General features: G+C 38.4%; 1 protein-coding gene across 1 annotated transcript; it reads right to left on the reverse strand.

Annotated features, from left to right (window-relative positions):
• Positions 1-4350: 4350 nt before the first annotated feature.
• Positions 4351-5298, reverse strand: LOC142851388 (olfactory receptor 5AN1-like). Its single transcript, XM_075975239.1, has one exon. The coding sequence runs from the start codon at positions 5296-5298 to the stop codon at positions 4351-4353; it is 948 nt and encodes a 315-aa protein (XP_075831354.1).
• Positions 5299-14478: the final 9180 nt, after the last annotated feature.

Raw genomic sequence — 14478 nt, forward strand, 5'->3', positions numbered from 1 at the left:
CATGTCTTGATCAGTATTATTCATTTCTTTCAACTGTTTATGCTTTCTTGGATTTCTTTAAGGGATTTATTCATTTCCTTTTTAAGCACCTCTATCATCTTCATATAGTTTATTTTATGTTTAAGGAGCTGCAGGTGGCATTCCACCACCCAGATCCCGCCACCGGTTAGCTTTACCTGAAATAACAATACACAAACTGTATTCTTTTAAACACTATTTGGCCCATTAGCTCTAGCCCTTATTGGCTATTTTGATATCCCGATCAACCCACCTCTAACAAACTGTGTAGCATCGGTCTTACCAGGAAAGATTCAGCATGTCTGACCTGGCGGCTTGCTTCATTGCATCTGGCTCTGAGAGGAGCTGCATGATTTCTGAGCTCACTTCCTCTTCCTCCCAGCATTCTGTTTTGTTTACTCCTCCTACCTATGAGGGCCAAGCAGTTTCTTTATTATAATTAACCAATGACCTTTCTACATCAGTTTTAAGGTGTTTTCATTGTGTTATGACTCTTTTTAATATTAAGGACCTGCTGAGATAGCATTCCTGGGCTCTAGTGGAAACAGATTAATTGAGTTGTTAGGGTGGTATTGAGGCATCTGGGTTGGGGATGGCTATAGTTCTAGGTTATGATTTCTGGGCTTGACTGTTTTCCATATTTTCTGTTCCCTTTCTGGCTCTTTAGAGAGTGTAGTGGGTGTGGATAGCCTGGTTTACAGGCTTGCTCAAATGGCCTGTTCATACCGAATGCCTCATAGTCTTGATGGTTGGTATATTGGGATGAGTTGGGAACGAAGGCAGAAAGGAAAGAAGGTAGGTAGGAATAAGGGAGAAAGAAAGGAAGGAAGGAAGGAAGAAAAGAGAAAAGGAAGGAAGGAAGAAAGAAAGAAAGGAAGGAAGGAAGGAAGGAAAGAAGGAAGAAAGAAAGACAGAAAGGAAGGAGGGAAGAAAAATGGGGAAAAGTTCTTTGTGAACAGCTAAGGAAGGGGTCAGAGAGAAAAGGGAGCCCACAATGAAATAACAGTCAGAGCTGTGTATGAGAATGGGGGATTGGATCTCATGAGCAGTAGGAGGGAGTGGCTCTATCTTGTTACCCTAGAAGAAGAGGCTCTTGGATGAGAAGGGGATTCCTCCTGTGGCTGGGGATTTTGAGGGGAGGGAGGTTAGGAACTGTAGGATTGACAGATGTGACCAGGGGGAAGGAAGGCTGTAGCTGGTTTTGTATAGCAGCACTTTGGGATGCTACTGGGAGATTATATCTGGGAGGACAGAGGGAGGAGAGGCTATCTGTGGAAAGCCTAATTCAACATGTTTTTTAAAAAATATCCATACTTATAACCTTCTTTTACTGCAGAAGAAAGAAAATATATATCAATAAATTTATGGCAAACAACAATTTCTTATAGTCTTTATGCCATAAAATGCATGCAGCAAATACCCTTTAAATTCAAGAATTTGAGTGACTTCAAGTGAGAATCCTTTATGTGTCATTACTATATTCCAGATAAGCAATATTATTGGAGATATATTTCAATTTATTTGTGTGGAATGTATTTATCCTAATTTTTTGTTATTGATAAAACCAGACTTAGAGTAATTGGAAACTGCATGAAGTTTTAGGTGTCTGTAAGTACCCAAAACAAACTATAGAATAGTTTATAGCAGTCCAGCGCTCCAGTGTGGGTCTCTGTCTCTATCTCCATCCATCACCAGATGAAGGTTCTATGGTGATATGCAAGATATTTGTCAGTATTGCTATAGGATAGGGTCATTTCAGGTTCCCTATCCTCAGCTGCCCAAGGAACTAACTGGGGACATCGCCTTGGTCTCCTGGGAGCCACTCTAGGTTCAAGTCTCTTGCCAACCCTAAGGTGGCTCCCTTAACTAAAAATTGTGCTTCCGTGCTCCCCTATCCAACCTCCCTATATCCCAATCATCCTGTTTCCCCAAGTTCCCCCCATCCTCCCCTTCTCACTTTTCTCTCCCCATCTCCCCTTACCCCCATCCCACCCCACCCCCAAGATCCCAATTTTCTCCCCGGCAATTTTGTCTACTTCCCATAGCCAAGAGGATAACTATATGATTTTCCTTGGGTTCACCTTCTTATTTAGCTTCTTTAGGTTCACCAATTGTAGACTCCGTGACCCTTATTTATGGCTAGAAACCAATTATGAGTGAGAACATCCCATGTTCATCTTTTTGGGTCTGGGTTACCTCACTCAGGATAGTGTTTTCTATTTCCATCCATTTGCATGCAAAATTCGAGAAATCATTGTTTTTTACCACAGCATAGTACTCTAATGTGTATATATTCCACACTTTCTTCATCCATTCTTCCATTGAAGGACATCTAAGTTGTTTCCAGGTTCTGGCTATTACAAATAATACTGCTATGAACATAGTTGAGCTCCCAAGGTCCCAATGAGGAGCAAAAGGAAGGAGAAGATGAACAAGAAAGTCAAGACCACGAGGGCTGCACCCACCCACTAAGACAGTGGGGCTGATTTATTGGGAGCTCACCCAGGCCAGCTGGACTGTGACTGAAAAAGCATGGGATAAAACTGGACTCTCTGAACATGGCGAGCAAGGAGGGCTGATGAGAAGCCAAGGACAATGGCACGGGGTTTTGTTCCTACTTCATGTTCTGGCTTTGTGGGAGCCTAGCCAGTTTGGATGTTCACCTTCCTAGACTTGGACGGAGGGGGGAGGACCTTAGACTTTCCACAGGGCAGGGAACCCTGACTGCTCTATGGACTGGAGAGGGAGGAGGAGAGAAGTGGGAGGAGGGGGAGGGAAATGGGAGGCTGGGAGAAAGCTGAAACTTTTTTTTCCTTTTCTCAATAAAAAAAAGAATAGTTTATAGCAAAAAAATAAAAAGCAAGAGAATAAAACAAATTACTTGGATATTGTGAAATAACAGAGTGACTTGAAATTTTTATGATCTTACTAAGTCAAATGTTATAGCTATGAGATTCAGGTCTGCTGAACAAAAAATCAAAAATTCAATAGACTAATAACCGAGCTTTATTTATTTTTTAATATCACATAGTTACACAAAGTCAGATAAGGTCAGTCAACCTGAACCATATCTCATATCCCTACTAATAGAGCAATCCCTGTCTGTCACATTGGCTTCTAGTAACAAAGTAGTAAGCACACAGGGCTAAATATGGACGTTCTCTTCAGACTTCTGCAGACCTTCATCTCACCACTGCTCCTCTTTCACTAACAAAATCCATCACAGTTAAAAGTGAGTTTGAGCATTTGTCATGCTCGATAAAGTAAATATGGAACAAGCTAATGCCATTGTCTCTTAATCATGAACTGGTTTATAGAGCCTAAATATAGATGAGTTACCATGCTCTCTACAGAAAAGTCCATTCAAAATCCTCTCTGACACTCCTGTTCAGGGTTCAGGATCTTTGATGGACACATTGTGGTTTCTTGATTATACCTATATTGATTTTTAATTTTGAAAGCCTATTATTGTTTTTCATATTGTTATTAGTCTTTAAAAGATGAGTATTCATTAACTTATTACAGTGAATTCATAGGTGTATTGCCATAAGAAATAAAGCCGATATTTGAAATATCAGAAACAAACTGATAAGATACTGTTGTATATGTTAACTAATGATAAATAGAAATGCTTTAATATGACAAAATAAACCACAGTATCAGATACTACTATTGATCATTTGAAATTTAAATATGAAATCTCATCTGGACTCTGGTTTCAAGAATGAAATAAGCACACTCATATTAAATAGCTCTGAACAAATCATATCTTTCATTACTACTGAAGACTTAAACCACGTCTTCTGAACTTAGGTAGTAGTGAGTGGTGACAAGTATTTTAACCAAAACTTGACATATGATTAGGACTGATTTTTCTTAGGAACCCTGTAACTAGGAGAAGTACTTTGGTCCCAGGAGGTACAGCCAAGCCAGCATTACATTATTCTTTCAAACAGAGGTTCCTTGCTCCGAAACATAGAACAACCCACAAAGCCTTTATTATGCTGCATTGGTCCATTTGTCAGACAAGGTTTCTGGAGCCAGGGAGCTGTAAGGTGAGACCCAGGCCTGAAGTCTTCAAATACAGCAGCAAAAAGTTATAAATTTAGATGTTTCACAAATACTGTGGATAAATAATGAAAGAGGAGGCTATTTATAAAGGAACAAGAAAAATATAAGCCTCCACGATTTATAAGGATAATGTTTCAGTGTTATCAAATCAGTTATGATCTATATTGCTGCATAATCTGTATCAAGTTGAGCTTTTGTTCAATGTATGTTGAAATTTTCTCACTGATATACCAATCAGTGACAAATCTCAAAAAACTTTTGTTAGAAGCATTTCATCTTCCTCTGTAACCTCTTTATAGCATCTCTGATTTCCTTGTTCCTCAGACTATAAACCAAAGGGTTCAACAATGGCGTCATCACAGTGTAGAAGACAGATGCAAATCTATCTAAGCTGGAGGAGCCACCAGAGCTGGAACTCAGATAGACAAAGGCACTGGAGGTATAGAATAGGGAAACAGCTGTCAGATGGGAAGCACAGGTATTGAGTGCCTTGGACCTGCCCTTAGCTGAAGTGATCTTCATGATGGACAAGAAGATATAGCCATAAGACACCATGATGGCTAAGCCATTTGTAGGCCCAAACAATATTGTTGCTATGGCAAGTACGACCTGTGCATAGGAAGTGTCAGTGCAGGAGAGATTTAACAGCTGGGGAAAGTCACAGAAGAAATGTCTGATCACATTAGGTCCACAGAAGTGGAGCTGCAGCAAGGCACACACCTGAGATAAAGAACCTATGAGCCCTGCTGTGTAGCTTCCGATCGCCATGAGAGCACACAGGGTGGGTGACATGATTGATGAATAGAGCAGTGGGTTACAAATGGCAGCATACCTGTCATAGGCCATGGCTGTCATGAGGCAAGATTCGCTCAGTCCCATCGTGGAAAAGATAAAGTATTGAACAATGCAGCCCACAAAGCTGATATATTGCTCTTTCTGAAAAAAGTTGGAAAGCATATTGGGGATCGTTGTGGTTATGTAGCAGAGGTCTATAAAGGACAGATTACTGAGGAAGAAATACATGGGTGTGTGGAGGTGGGCATCCAACCTTATTAAAACAAAGAGAGACAGGTTCCAGGTCAGCACTGTAATGTAAAGTGTGAGGAATATCACAAAGAGCAGGGCTGTGATTTGCGGGAAATCTGAGAATCCCAGGAGGATGAATTTGGTGATTTCAGTAATATTTCTTCTTTCAGTCATTGCTTCCATGATTTTAGTATCACAGAGGAGAAAAAGAACACTTGACTGGGTCGAGTGAAATAGCAGCATTTTCTGTGACTTGCTCCAGTAAGTTTAGAGGAAATGAAACACTCCATTGTCCTTCTACAGAAAAAAATCACAGCATTTCTTCTATAGCTGACAATATATTTTCCATATCATAGCTGATTCATGTAGTGTCATGAGGATTATTAAAATATATTTAAAAGATTGACTGGAAATATTTATTAAAGCATCCATTAACTGCTGAAATTATGAAAAAGAAGGCAGAGGTCACTGATTGTAATGAAATGGTTTCAGTGTCCACTGACACTTCTAGGTGTAACTGCTGCATCACACTCATGGTGGTGGAGGTGGCATTATTTCAGAAAAAACCAGAAAGTGTTTTATATCACATATTATGACGTTAGTAATTTTTGTAATTTTTCCTTTAGGAAAATTTACCCTATTTACACAATTTTCTCAATTATTTGCTAATACATTTAAGACAACATTTTCGAAGTGACCTGGAGTATAATATAATTGTGATAGAATGATTCATATATGACCAATCAAATTTTGGAATAAGTCTTTGGGATGCCCTTAGGGAAACACCCACTCAGGAAGTGGTGGTTCATGCTTGGCATTAAGGGAGGATTATCTCCTTTTTAGAGTGTTTTTGCTTCTTGGACAACAATATAGCAGGAATATGGTTAAAGGTTTAAAAATCAGGGCGTCAGGTCTGATGCTCCCTTTCATTATGATTTTGTCTAAAGTGCTAAGGAAACTAAAGCTCTTTTCTTAACAAAGTGAGTGCCAGTGCCTTTGAACCCTGAGTTTACTAGGACAGTTATGAGCATCCCCAAAACACTGACATAAAAGCTTAAATTCAGAGAAACTGTTGAGCCATCGGCTGCAAGAGATTTCATTATTTTCTTTAATTGCGTTTTGTAACATGGAGAAGCAAACTGCAGCGTATTCTGTGTAGCCCACCATATACAGAAGGGACTGGGGAGATGTGGATCCTTGTTTTTATTCCCAGTAAGATTTTTCTTGATAGTTCTACAAAGGGGAATTCTGAATATACTCACTCTCTTTGATGGATGTGTTTCCTGTATTCACCATCTCTCTGAACAGCTAGGGAAGAAAAGCAGACTGATGGAAATCTTGAATGGAGACTTAAATAGGTACACTGAGCTAATCAAGATGTTTCCCAGTGCTGACTTGAAAAAGATTCAATCAGTTTCAGGCTTGAGAGGCAGAGAACCAGGTGAAGGTGAGAAAGTTGCTGCATAACCAATGGTTCAAACCCAAACCATCTGCACCTATCGTGTGAATTCCAGTATCTGCTGTGCCATCCTGGAGATTGCAGACTGCCAGCACAATGAAGGAGAAGAGCCAAAATCTGTTTGAAGCCTGTCGAAGGGGAAAAGAAATTACATGAGGACTGTGTCCTATCATTAACATTTACTTTGTCTCTAGCTAAATAAAAATTAATACTCAAGTAATATATTCTTTTTTTCTTTCCTCTATTTGTTTATTTTTTAAAACAGAATGAACTATCTTTTTCAATTATACATACCAATCCCAGGTTCCCACTCCCTCTCCTGTTTCCATTTCCTCCACACACCCTCCCACCCCATTTTTATCCAATCCTCAGAGAGGGAAAGGCACATTGTCAATCCATGTATTTCAACAGAGATCAAACATTATTTTAAAAGCAGAATTCTGAAGAAGAAATTGAAATATAAACATTGTGAATATTGAGAAATTTGGAACACAGACAAGCATGATTTGATCTCAGTCCACTTCCCTGACAGAAAGTGTTTTGTTTTGGTTCAGGTGTCTGTGACTGCCTAGCACTGTGGCCAGGATTTACACTCACTGTTTCCTTTGTCATTAGATGACCCCCTTGTCCTCCCCACACTAGAGAGCAACCAGAAGGTAATGGATTCCACAGTCAGATATTTTCCAGTTTAGCATTCATCTCACACCTCAGATTTACATTTGAGACAATTCTATTCATCGAGGGTCAGAAATCTGAGTAAAGAGAGAGAAAACGACATTCAGGTGAGAGGTGAGGGGAGGATGGGTAGGTGAGGTCAATTTCTAAAAACATAGTCCCACTTAAGTCTTACTTTTAAAACCTACATGGGTCTTTAGATAACACAAATTCTACCTTCCAAATCTTAAATTTCAGTCTCAGCTGCAATATTGGAAGAAGATGAGTTTCTTGTGCCTCTTTATCTTCCCACATATTTTCCAGTTGAGCTTGATTTCTCTCCTAAGTGCATGTTTTCGGCCAAGGACTTAGCTGGTAGCTGTCCACTGACAGCAAGTTTGACAGAAGCTCTGGGATCCTGTTGAGACCTAAGGTGGAAGGGGAAGAGCCAATTATAGAGAAGGCACTATAGACACTTGCTCTCTGGTGTAATGGTTGCTGGAGAGATTTCCCTAATGATTTCAGGCCCACTTTGCCATTTGTAGCTATTTTCCACTTTCTTCTAGTCTCCTTGATTTACTTGTTTTTATTGAACTATATATTTTTCGCTGCTCTCCTCATTTGCTCTCTCCTCTCCCCTTCTACTTTCTCTCATGGTCCCCAATTTACTTAGATCTTGTCTTTTTCTACTTTGAATGTAGATTAGATCCATGTATGTCTCTCTTAGGATCCTCTTTGTTCTCTAGGTTCTTCCAGATCATGTAGGCTGTTTTTTCTTTTCTTTATGTATGAAAGCCAGCTACGAGGGAGTACATATGATATTTGTTCTTTTTTGGGGGGGGGTCTGGGTTACTTCACTTGATATGAAGTTTTCTAGATCCATCCATTTGCCTACAAATTTCAAGATGTCATCATTTTTCCTGCTGTGTAGTACTCTATTGTGTAAATGTACCATATTTTTTTTAATCCATTCTTCAGTTGAGGGACATTTCAGTTGTTTCCAGGTTCTGGTAATGACAAACAATATTGCTATGAACAGAGTTGAGCACATGTCCTTTTGGTACAATTGAGCATTCATTGGGTAAATATCCAAATGTATTATTTAGGTAGTTTGTTTCCTAATTTCTTGAGAAATCGCCATAGTAATAACCAAAGCAGATGTGCCAGTTTGAAATCCAACCAGCAATAGAGGAGTGTTCCCTTTTCCCCACAACCTCTCCAGCATAAGTTATCATCAGTGCTTTTGATCTTGACCATTCTTACAGGTGTGGTTAGAAATCTCGGGGTTGTTTTGATTTGCTTTTCTCTGATTGTAGAGCCTGCACTACAGTACAGTACAAGAGCCAGGAACTAAGCTGGAGACTTGAAAGCACATGCACACACAGGGACACAGGTCATTCTTCATACAAGAGTGCCAACTTTATTGTGCTCCAGTAAAGCTTATATAGGGATCTTGATAGCCATGCCCCATATCTCAGGATCTTTCAGCTGCAGGCCTCATCAGAACCCACTCCCCGGCCATCAAGATCTCGTGCTGAGAGCAGCTGCAGGCACAGGTGTTTTGCTCAGTTCACTCAAGCATGCAAAGAGTCTGAGGCTGGCGTAGAAAGTCAAGGGGTTAGGGGTCTGTAGCCCCCAACCTCTGAGGGCTTAGGGTATTGAGCATTTCCTTAAGTGTCTTTTGGTAATTTTAGATTCATCTATTGAGAGTTCTCTGTTTAGGTCTTTACATCATTTTTTAATTTGATTGAAATAATCACACAGAAATTGTATTATTTATTTCACCACTTGGACTACTAGCTCTAGCTTCTTATCAGCTACCTCTTACATATTAATTTAACCCATTACTATTAATCAGTGTATTGCCATGAGGCTGTGGCTTACTGGGTAACGTTCTGGAATCTGTCTGCAGCAGGGCTACATGACTTCTCCTGACTGCCTTCTTTCTCTCAGCATTCAGTTTAGGTTTCCCTACCTAGTTCTGCTCTACCCTGTCACAGTTCCAATGTAACTTCTTTATTAACCAATGCTATTCACACCATACAGTGGGAAAGCCCACATCACAAGAGCATGGGAGATCTTTTCATTTTCTTGTGTCTTCTTCAATTTCATTCTTCAGAGATTTAAAGATCTTGTCATATAGATCTTCCTCTTGTTTGCTTATAGTGACTTCCAGATATTTTGTCCCCTTATCTTCTATAATTATCTCAGGGTTTTTACTCTACCAACCTTAGAGCTGTATGTGCTAGAAAGGACATAGAAAATCTTCTAGTTCCCAAAGTCTCAACTTTTTGCTTGTAATCATGAGATCAGAGATGTTACAGGGTTGGCTTACAGTGGCACAGTTCGCTAGTTACAAAGCTTGAAACAATTGGTTGCAGTTACATAAACTGCCTTGTTCACAACACGCTTTTAAAGGAATACAATCGTTTATTTTCTTAGACACCTAAACTACATCAATCACCGTAACAATATTATTTCTTATGCACAGAAGAAGAAATAACAAGCTGAGATTTGCCCTACTGATGACTTAATATGATCTTTGGAATGTTGCTATCATAGAACTCTGAATTCTGGCTTTCTCACCTGCAGCTTGTGTGACTTTGTTAGCCTCCTCAGACCTCACTATTGTCACCCACTAAATGGAGCCAACAGTCATTATTAGTTCATAGAGAGCTCTCATAGAGAGTCTAAAGCTTGATAATCAGTAAGTGTATTCTTCATAATTCTATGGAGCACCCAAGTTATACATTTACTTTGCCTTGCTACTCTTTCCAATTTATTATTCTGCATTTCTAATTCTTCATGAAAACAGTCCTTCATTATAAAAACATATACCTCTTCATCTAGGGGTGACGCCATGTAGAAATTTCTCTGTTCACATTCACGTAGATGCATGTTTTGCAATATTCTGGTCTTGGGCACGTACAGATATTGTTGAGAGTTTACTGCTGCATTTTCCCTGTCATATCTAGGGGACAGGATTCATTAACATGAGTCTCTGCTTACTTGCTTACTGTTCCTTACAATCTTTCTGCCCTTTCTTCTTTGATTTTTCTCTGAGCCTTAGGTATGGGGTTTGCTTTGCAGATGTGTCCACTGGGGTTGTGCAACCACACAGGGACTTTCACATATACATATGTATATACATGTAGCGGTAATAAGAAGAGATCATGATGTTGTAACATGGAGAACTGGAATGGGTCAGATAAAAGAAGTAATGTAGATTAAGTACCTATGTGTGAAATTCTTATGAGAACTATTAAAAATATAAAACTCTAGGCTGATTCCCCAAACTTTGTTGCTTTCCTTAGAGGAGATCTTGAGTGTAACAGAGAAGGTTCATCACTATCTTACTGGTGATGCAGGCAGTCTCAGTTTATCTGCTAAAGTCACACTGATTTGTAGGGGTAAGGAGTATATGCAGAATGTTAAAAATCTAATTCTCGTTGGTAGGTGAATAGTTTTATGTTCTCTGATAAGGTTTAATGATACAGTTTTTAAAACTGAACAGTTTCTCTTTTTTATAAAATTTGGTGCGGCATTTTAACTGTACAGTTTACTATGAGATACATGCATTAGCAAAATGGCTAATATAGTAAAGAAAATTAGGACAGCCGTCATCTTACAAGATGTCCAGTTTATTCTTATGGGAAGCACAGCCACACAGTCAGACATGGAGTAATAATGAAAATAAGATATACAAAAGTAAGATAAAGGAAAAAATCCAGAGGTAAAAGATAATGGGATAATTTAGGTTAATAAAAGCTGACACGAAACATGCCAAGCTAAGGCTGTGCATTTATAATGAAGAATAAGTCTCCAAGTGTGGTTTATTTGGAGTTTGAGTTTTGGACCCCCCCCCCGCAAAGAGCAATAAGTAAAATAAGCCAACATCATTTAGGTGTACCAATGTGAGACTCAAATATTCACCTAGTTAGGGCCTGAGAAAGCTGGAAAAAAAAGATATGGCCACCACACATGTTAGTAACCATGATGTAAAAACTTGGCCCCTACACTCTTTATTATATACATAATATCTCTTTTTAGTCAAACCTAGGAATAGACAAAGATGTGACCAAGATTGTATTATATGACTAGCAATGAGAGATGTCTTAGAATTTCTTCAGTCACACCAGATTAGTTATTTCAGGAGGTATTACCAGGTTAGTGTGTGCATCAGAAGGATGGATCCTGTTTTCTCATCCATTTTGTTAGTCTGGCCTTTTTATTAAAAAATTGAGACCACTGATATATCAGTGACTAATTATTGTTTGCTCCTATTATTTTGGTGTTTTGTGGTAGTGGCAGAACTGTGTGTATGTTTGTGTATGCATGTGTGCGTGTGTGTGTGTGTGAATGTTTGTGTGTGTGTGTAATTTTGATTTTGTTGTGTGAGGTTATTTATTTCTTGTGTTTTCATGGGTGTCGTTAACCTTCTTCAGTTAAAGCTTTTTTTTAGTACATTAGTAGGCCTGTATTTATAGATAGATACTGTTTAAAATTTGAAATTATCATGGAATATCTTATTTTCATCATCTATTGTGATAGAAAGGTTTTACTAGGTATAGTAATCTGATCTGACAAATGTGGTCTCCCAAGGTCTGCAGTACATCTGTACAGGTTCTTCTTGCTTTTAGAATCTCCACAGAAAAGTCAGGTATATTTCTAATAGGTCTATTTTTATATGCTACTTGGTTGTTTTCTTTTGCAGTTTTTAATATTCTTTGTTCTTATATGTTTAAGACTTTGATTATTATGTGATAAGAGGTCCTTCTTTTCTGGTACAATCTGTTAGTGTTATTTATGGGCTTTCTTCTTTCTTTCTCTCTCTCTCTCTCTCTCTCTCTCTCTCTCTCTCTCTCTTTCTCTCTTTTTTTTTCAGACGGGGTTTATCTGTAGCTTTGTAGTCTGTGCTGGAACTAGCTCTTGTAGAGCAGACTGGCCTTCAACTCACAGAGATCCACCTGCCTCTGCCTTCTGAGTGCTGAAATTAAAGGCCTGTGCCACCAACACCTGGCTTCTTTATGCTTCTTACTATACATGTATAGGCATCTTTTTCTTTAGGTTAGGAAAAATTTCTTCTATGATTAATTTGAAAATATTTTCTGGGCCCTTGAGCTAGAATTCTTCTCTTTCCATTTCTATTATTTTTAGATTTGGTCTTTTTATATTGTACCAGATTTCATGGATATTTGTGTCAGGAATTTTTTAGGTTTAACCTTTTCTTTGACTGATCTATCAGTTTCTTTGATCATATCTTCAATATTTGAAATTCTGTCTTCCATCTTTTGTATTCTGATGGTGAAGCTTGCCTCTGTATTTCCTGTTTGCATTCTTAAATTTTAATTTCCAGAATTCCCCCAGTTTGTGATTTCTTCATTGCTTCTATTTCCATTTTCATGTCTTAATCAGTTTTATTCATTTCCTTCAACTGTTTATTTGTGCTTTCTTGGATTTCTTTAAGGGATTTATTCATTTCCTTTTTAAGCACCTCTCTATCATCTTCATATAGTTTGTTTTAAAGTGTTTTTCTTGTGCTGTGAATCTTTTGGAATAATCAGGATCTGCTGCGGTAGCGTACCTGGGCTCTAGTGGAGACATATTGATTGTGTTGTGAGGCTAATATCTTGGCATCAATGTTGGGGATGATTATAGTTCAAAGTTCTGATTTCTGAGCTTCCTTATTTTCTGTTTCCTCTCTGGCTCTTTGGTGACTGTAGTGTTTGTAGATAGCCTGTTCTATAGGCTTGCTTAGCTGGCCTCTTCACACCGAATGCCTCGTAGTCTAGATGGTTGGTATATTGGGATGAGTTTGTGAGGAAGGCAGAAAGGAAGGAAATTAGGAAGGAATGTAGATGGCAGGAAGGAAGGAAGGAAGGAAGGAAAGAAGCAAGGAAGGGAGGGAGGGAGGGAGGAAATGTGGGGAAGTTCTTTTGTGAATGCTATGGATGGTGTCAGAGAGAAAAGGGAGCCCACAATGAAATAACTGTCAGAGCTGTGTATGAGAATGGGGGATTGGATGTCATGAGCAGTAGGAGAGGAGTGGCTCTATCTTGTTACCCTAGAAGAAGAGGCCCTTGGATTAGAAGGGGATTCCTCCTGTGGCTGGGGATTTTGAGGGTAGGGAGGTTAGGAACTGTAGGATTGACAGATGTGACCAGGGGGAAGGAAGGCGGTAGCTGGTTTTGTATAGCAGCACTTTGGGATGCTACTGGGAGATTATATCTGGGAGGACAGAGAGAGAAGAGACTATCTGTGGGAAGCTTAATTCAACATGTTTTTTTAAATATCCATACTTGTTACTTATAACCTTCTTTTACTGCAGAAGAAAGAAAATATATATCATTAAATTTATGGCAAACAACAATTTCCTATAGTCTTTCTGCCATTAAATTCATGCAACAATAGAATTGACAAGGACGTGTTCTATTAAATCTTACAATAAATATTGGCCCCTATAGTTTGAAGACTGCATCACTAAAGGTTCAAAGGAAACTAAGAGAAGCTCCCAAAGGGTGCAGAAGAATCCTTTACCTTCACCCTGCTTGTCTGCTCTCAAGTGGGTTGGTGCCAAGTCGAGCTTATCTGTTTCTTGAACACAAATTGCTACCTTTTGCTTTTCACTGTTTATTATTCCACTCTATTTGCTACATGTTTGGAACAGTAAGTGTAAATTTATTCCAACGTGTTGACCAGAAGTCTCTTTAACTTTTAAGATATGTTTCATTTCTTGTTTTAACTTCTTGTCCATAGTTCTGATCTTTGCAAGACTATAGTAAGGATTAATCTTTTAAAAATAAACTCATGTTTATTCTGGTCACTGAGATAAAATGAGTTACATTACGTAGTAGTTGAAAGTAAACTTCTTTAATATATTTATGTCACTAAAATTATAAAGGTTGGAGTAATTAATGGAACAAGAAGGAACATTGTTTTCCTCAAAAGAATAAATATGCTTGATTTGGTCATACTTTAAAAAAGTTTATGCAGCAAATACCCTTTAAATTCATGAATTCGAATGACTTCAAGTGAGAATCCTTTATGACTTATTAGTATATTCCAAATAAGCTGTATTATTGGAGATATATTTCAGTGTATTTGTTTAGAATCTACTTATCTTACTTTTTTGATAAATTCAGGATTAGAGTAGTTGGAGATTGCATGAGATTTTAGATGTCTGTAAGTACTGAAAATAAACTATAGCATAGTTTATAGCACAAAAAAAAACCTAGACGATAAAACAAATT

Source organism: Microtus pennsylvanicus, chromosome 5 (genome assembly GCF_037038515.1).
Source record: "Microtus pennsylvanicus isolate mMicPen1 chromosome 5, mMicPen1.hap1, whole genome shotgun sequence".
NCBI classification, from domain to species: domain Eukaryota; kingdom Metazoa; phylum Chordata; class Mammalia; order Rodentia; family Cricetidae; genus Microtus; species Microtus pennsylvanicus.

Excerpts from the sequence above, each read along its gene's own strand:
- LOC142851388 (XM_075975239.1), bottom strand. The coding sequence starts at position 5,298 with ATGGAAGCAATGACTGAAAGAAGAAATATTACTGAAATCACCAAATTC.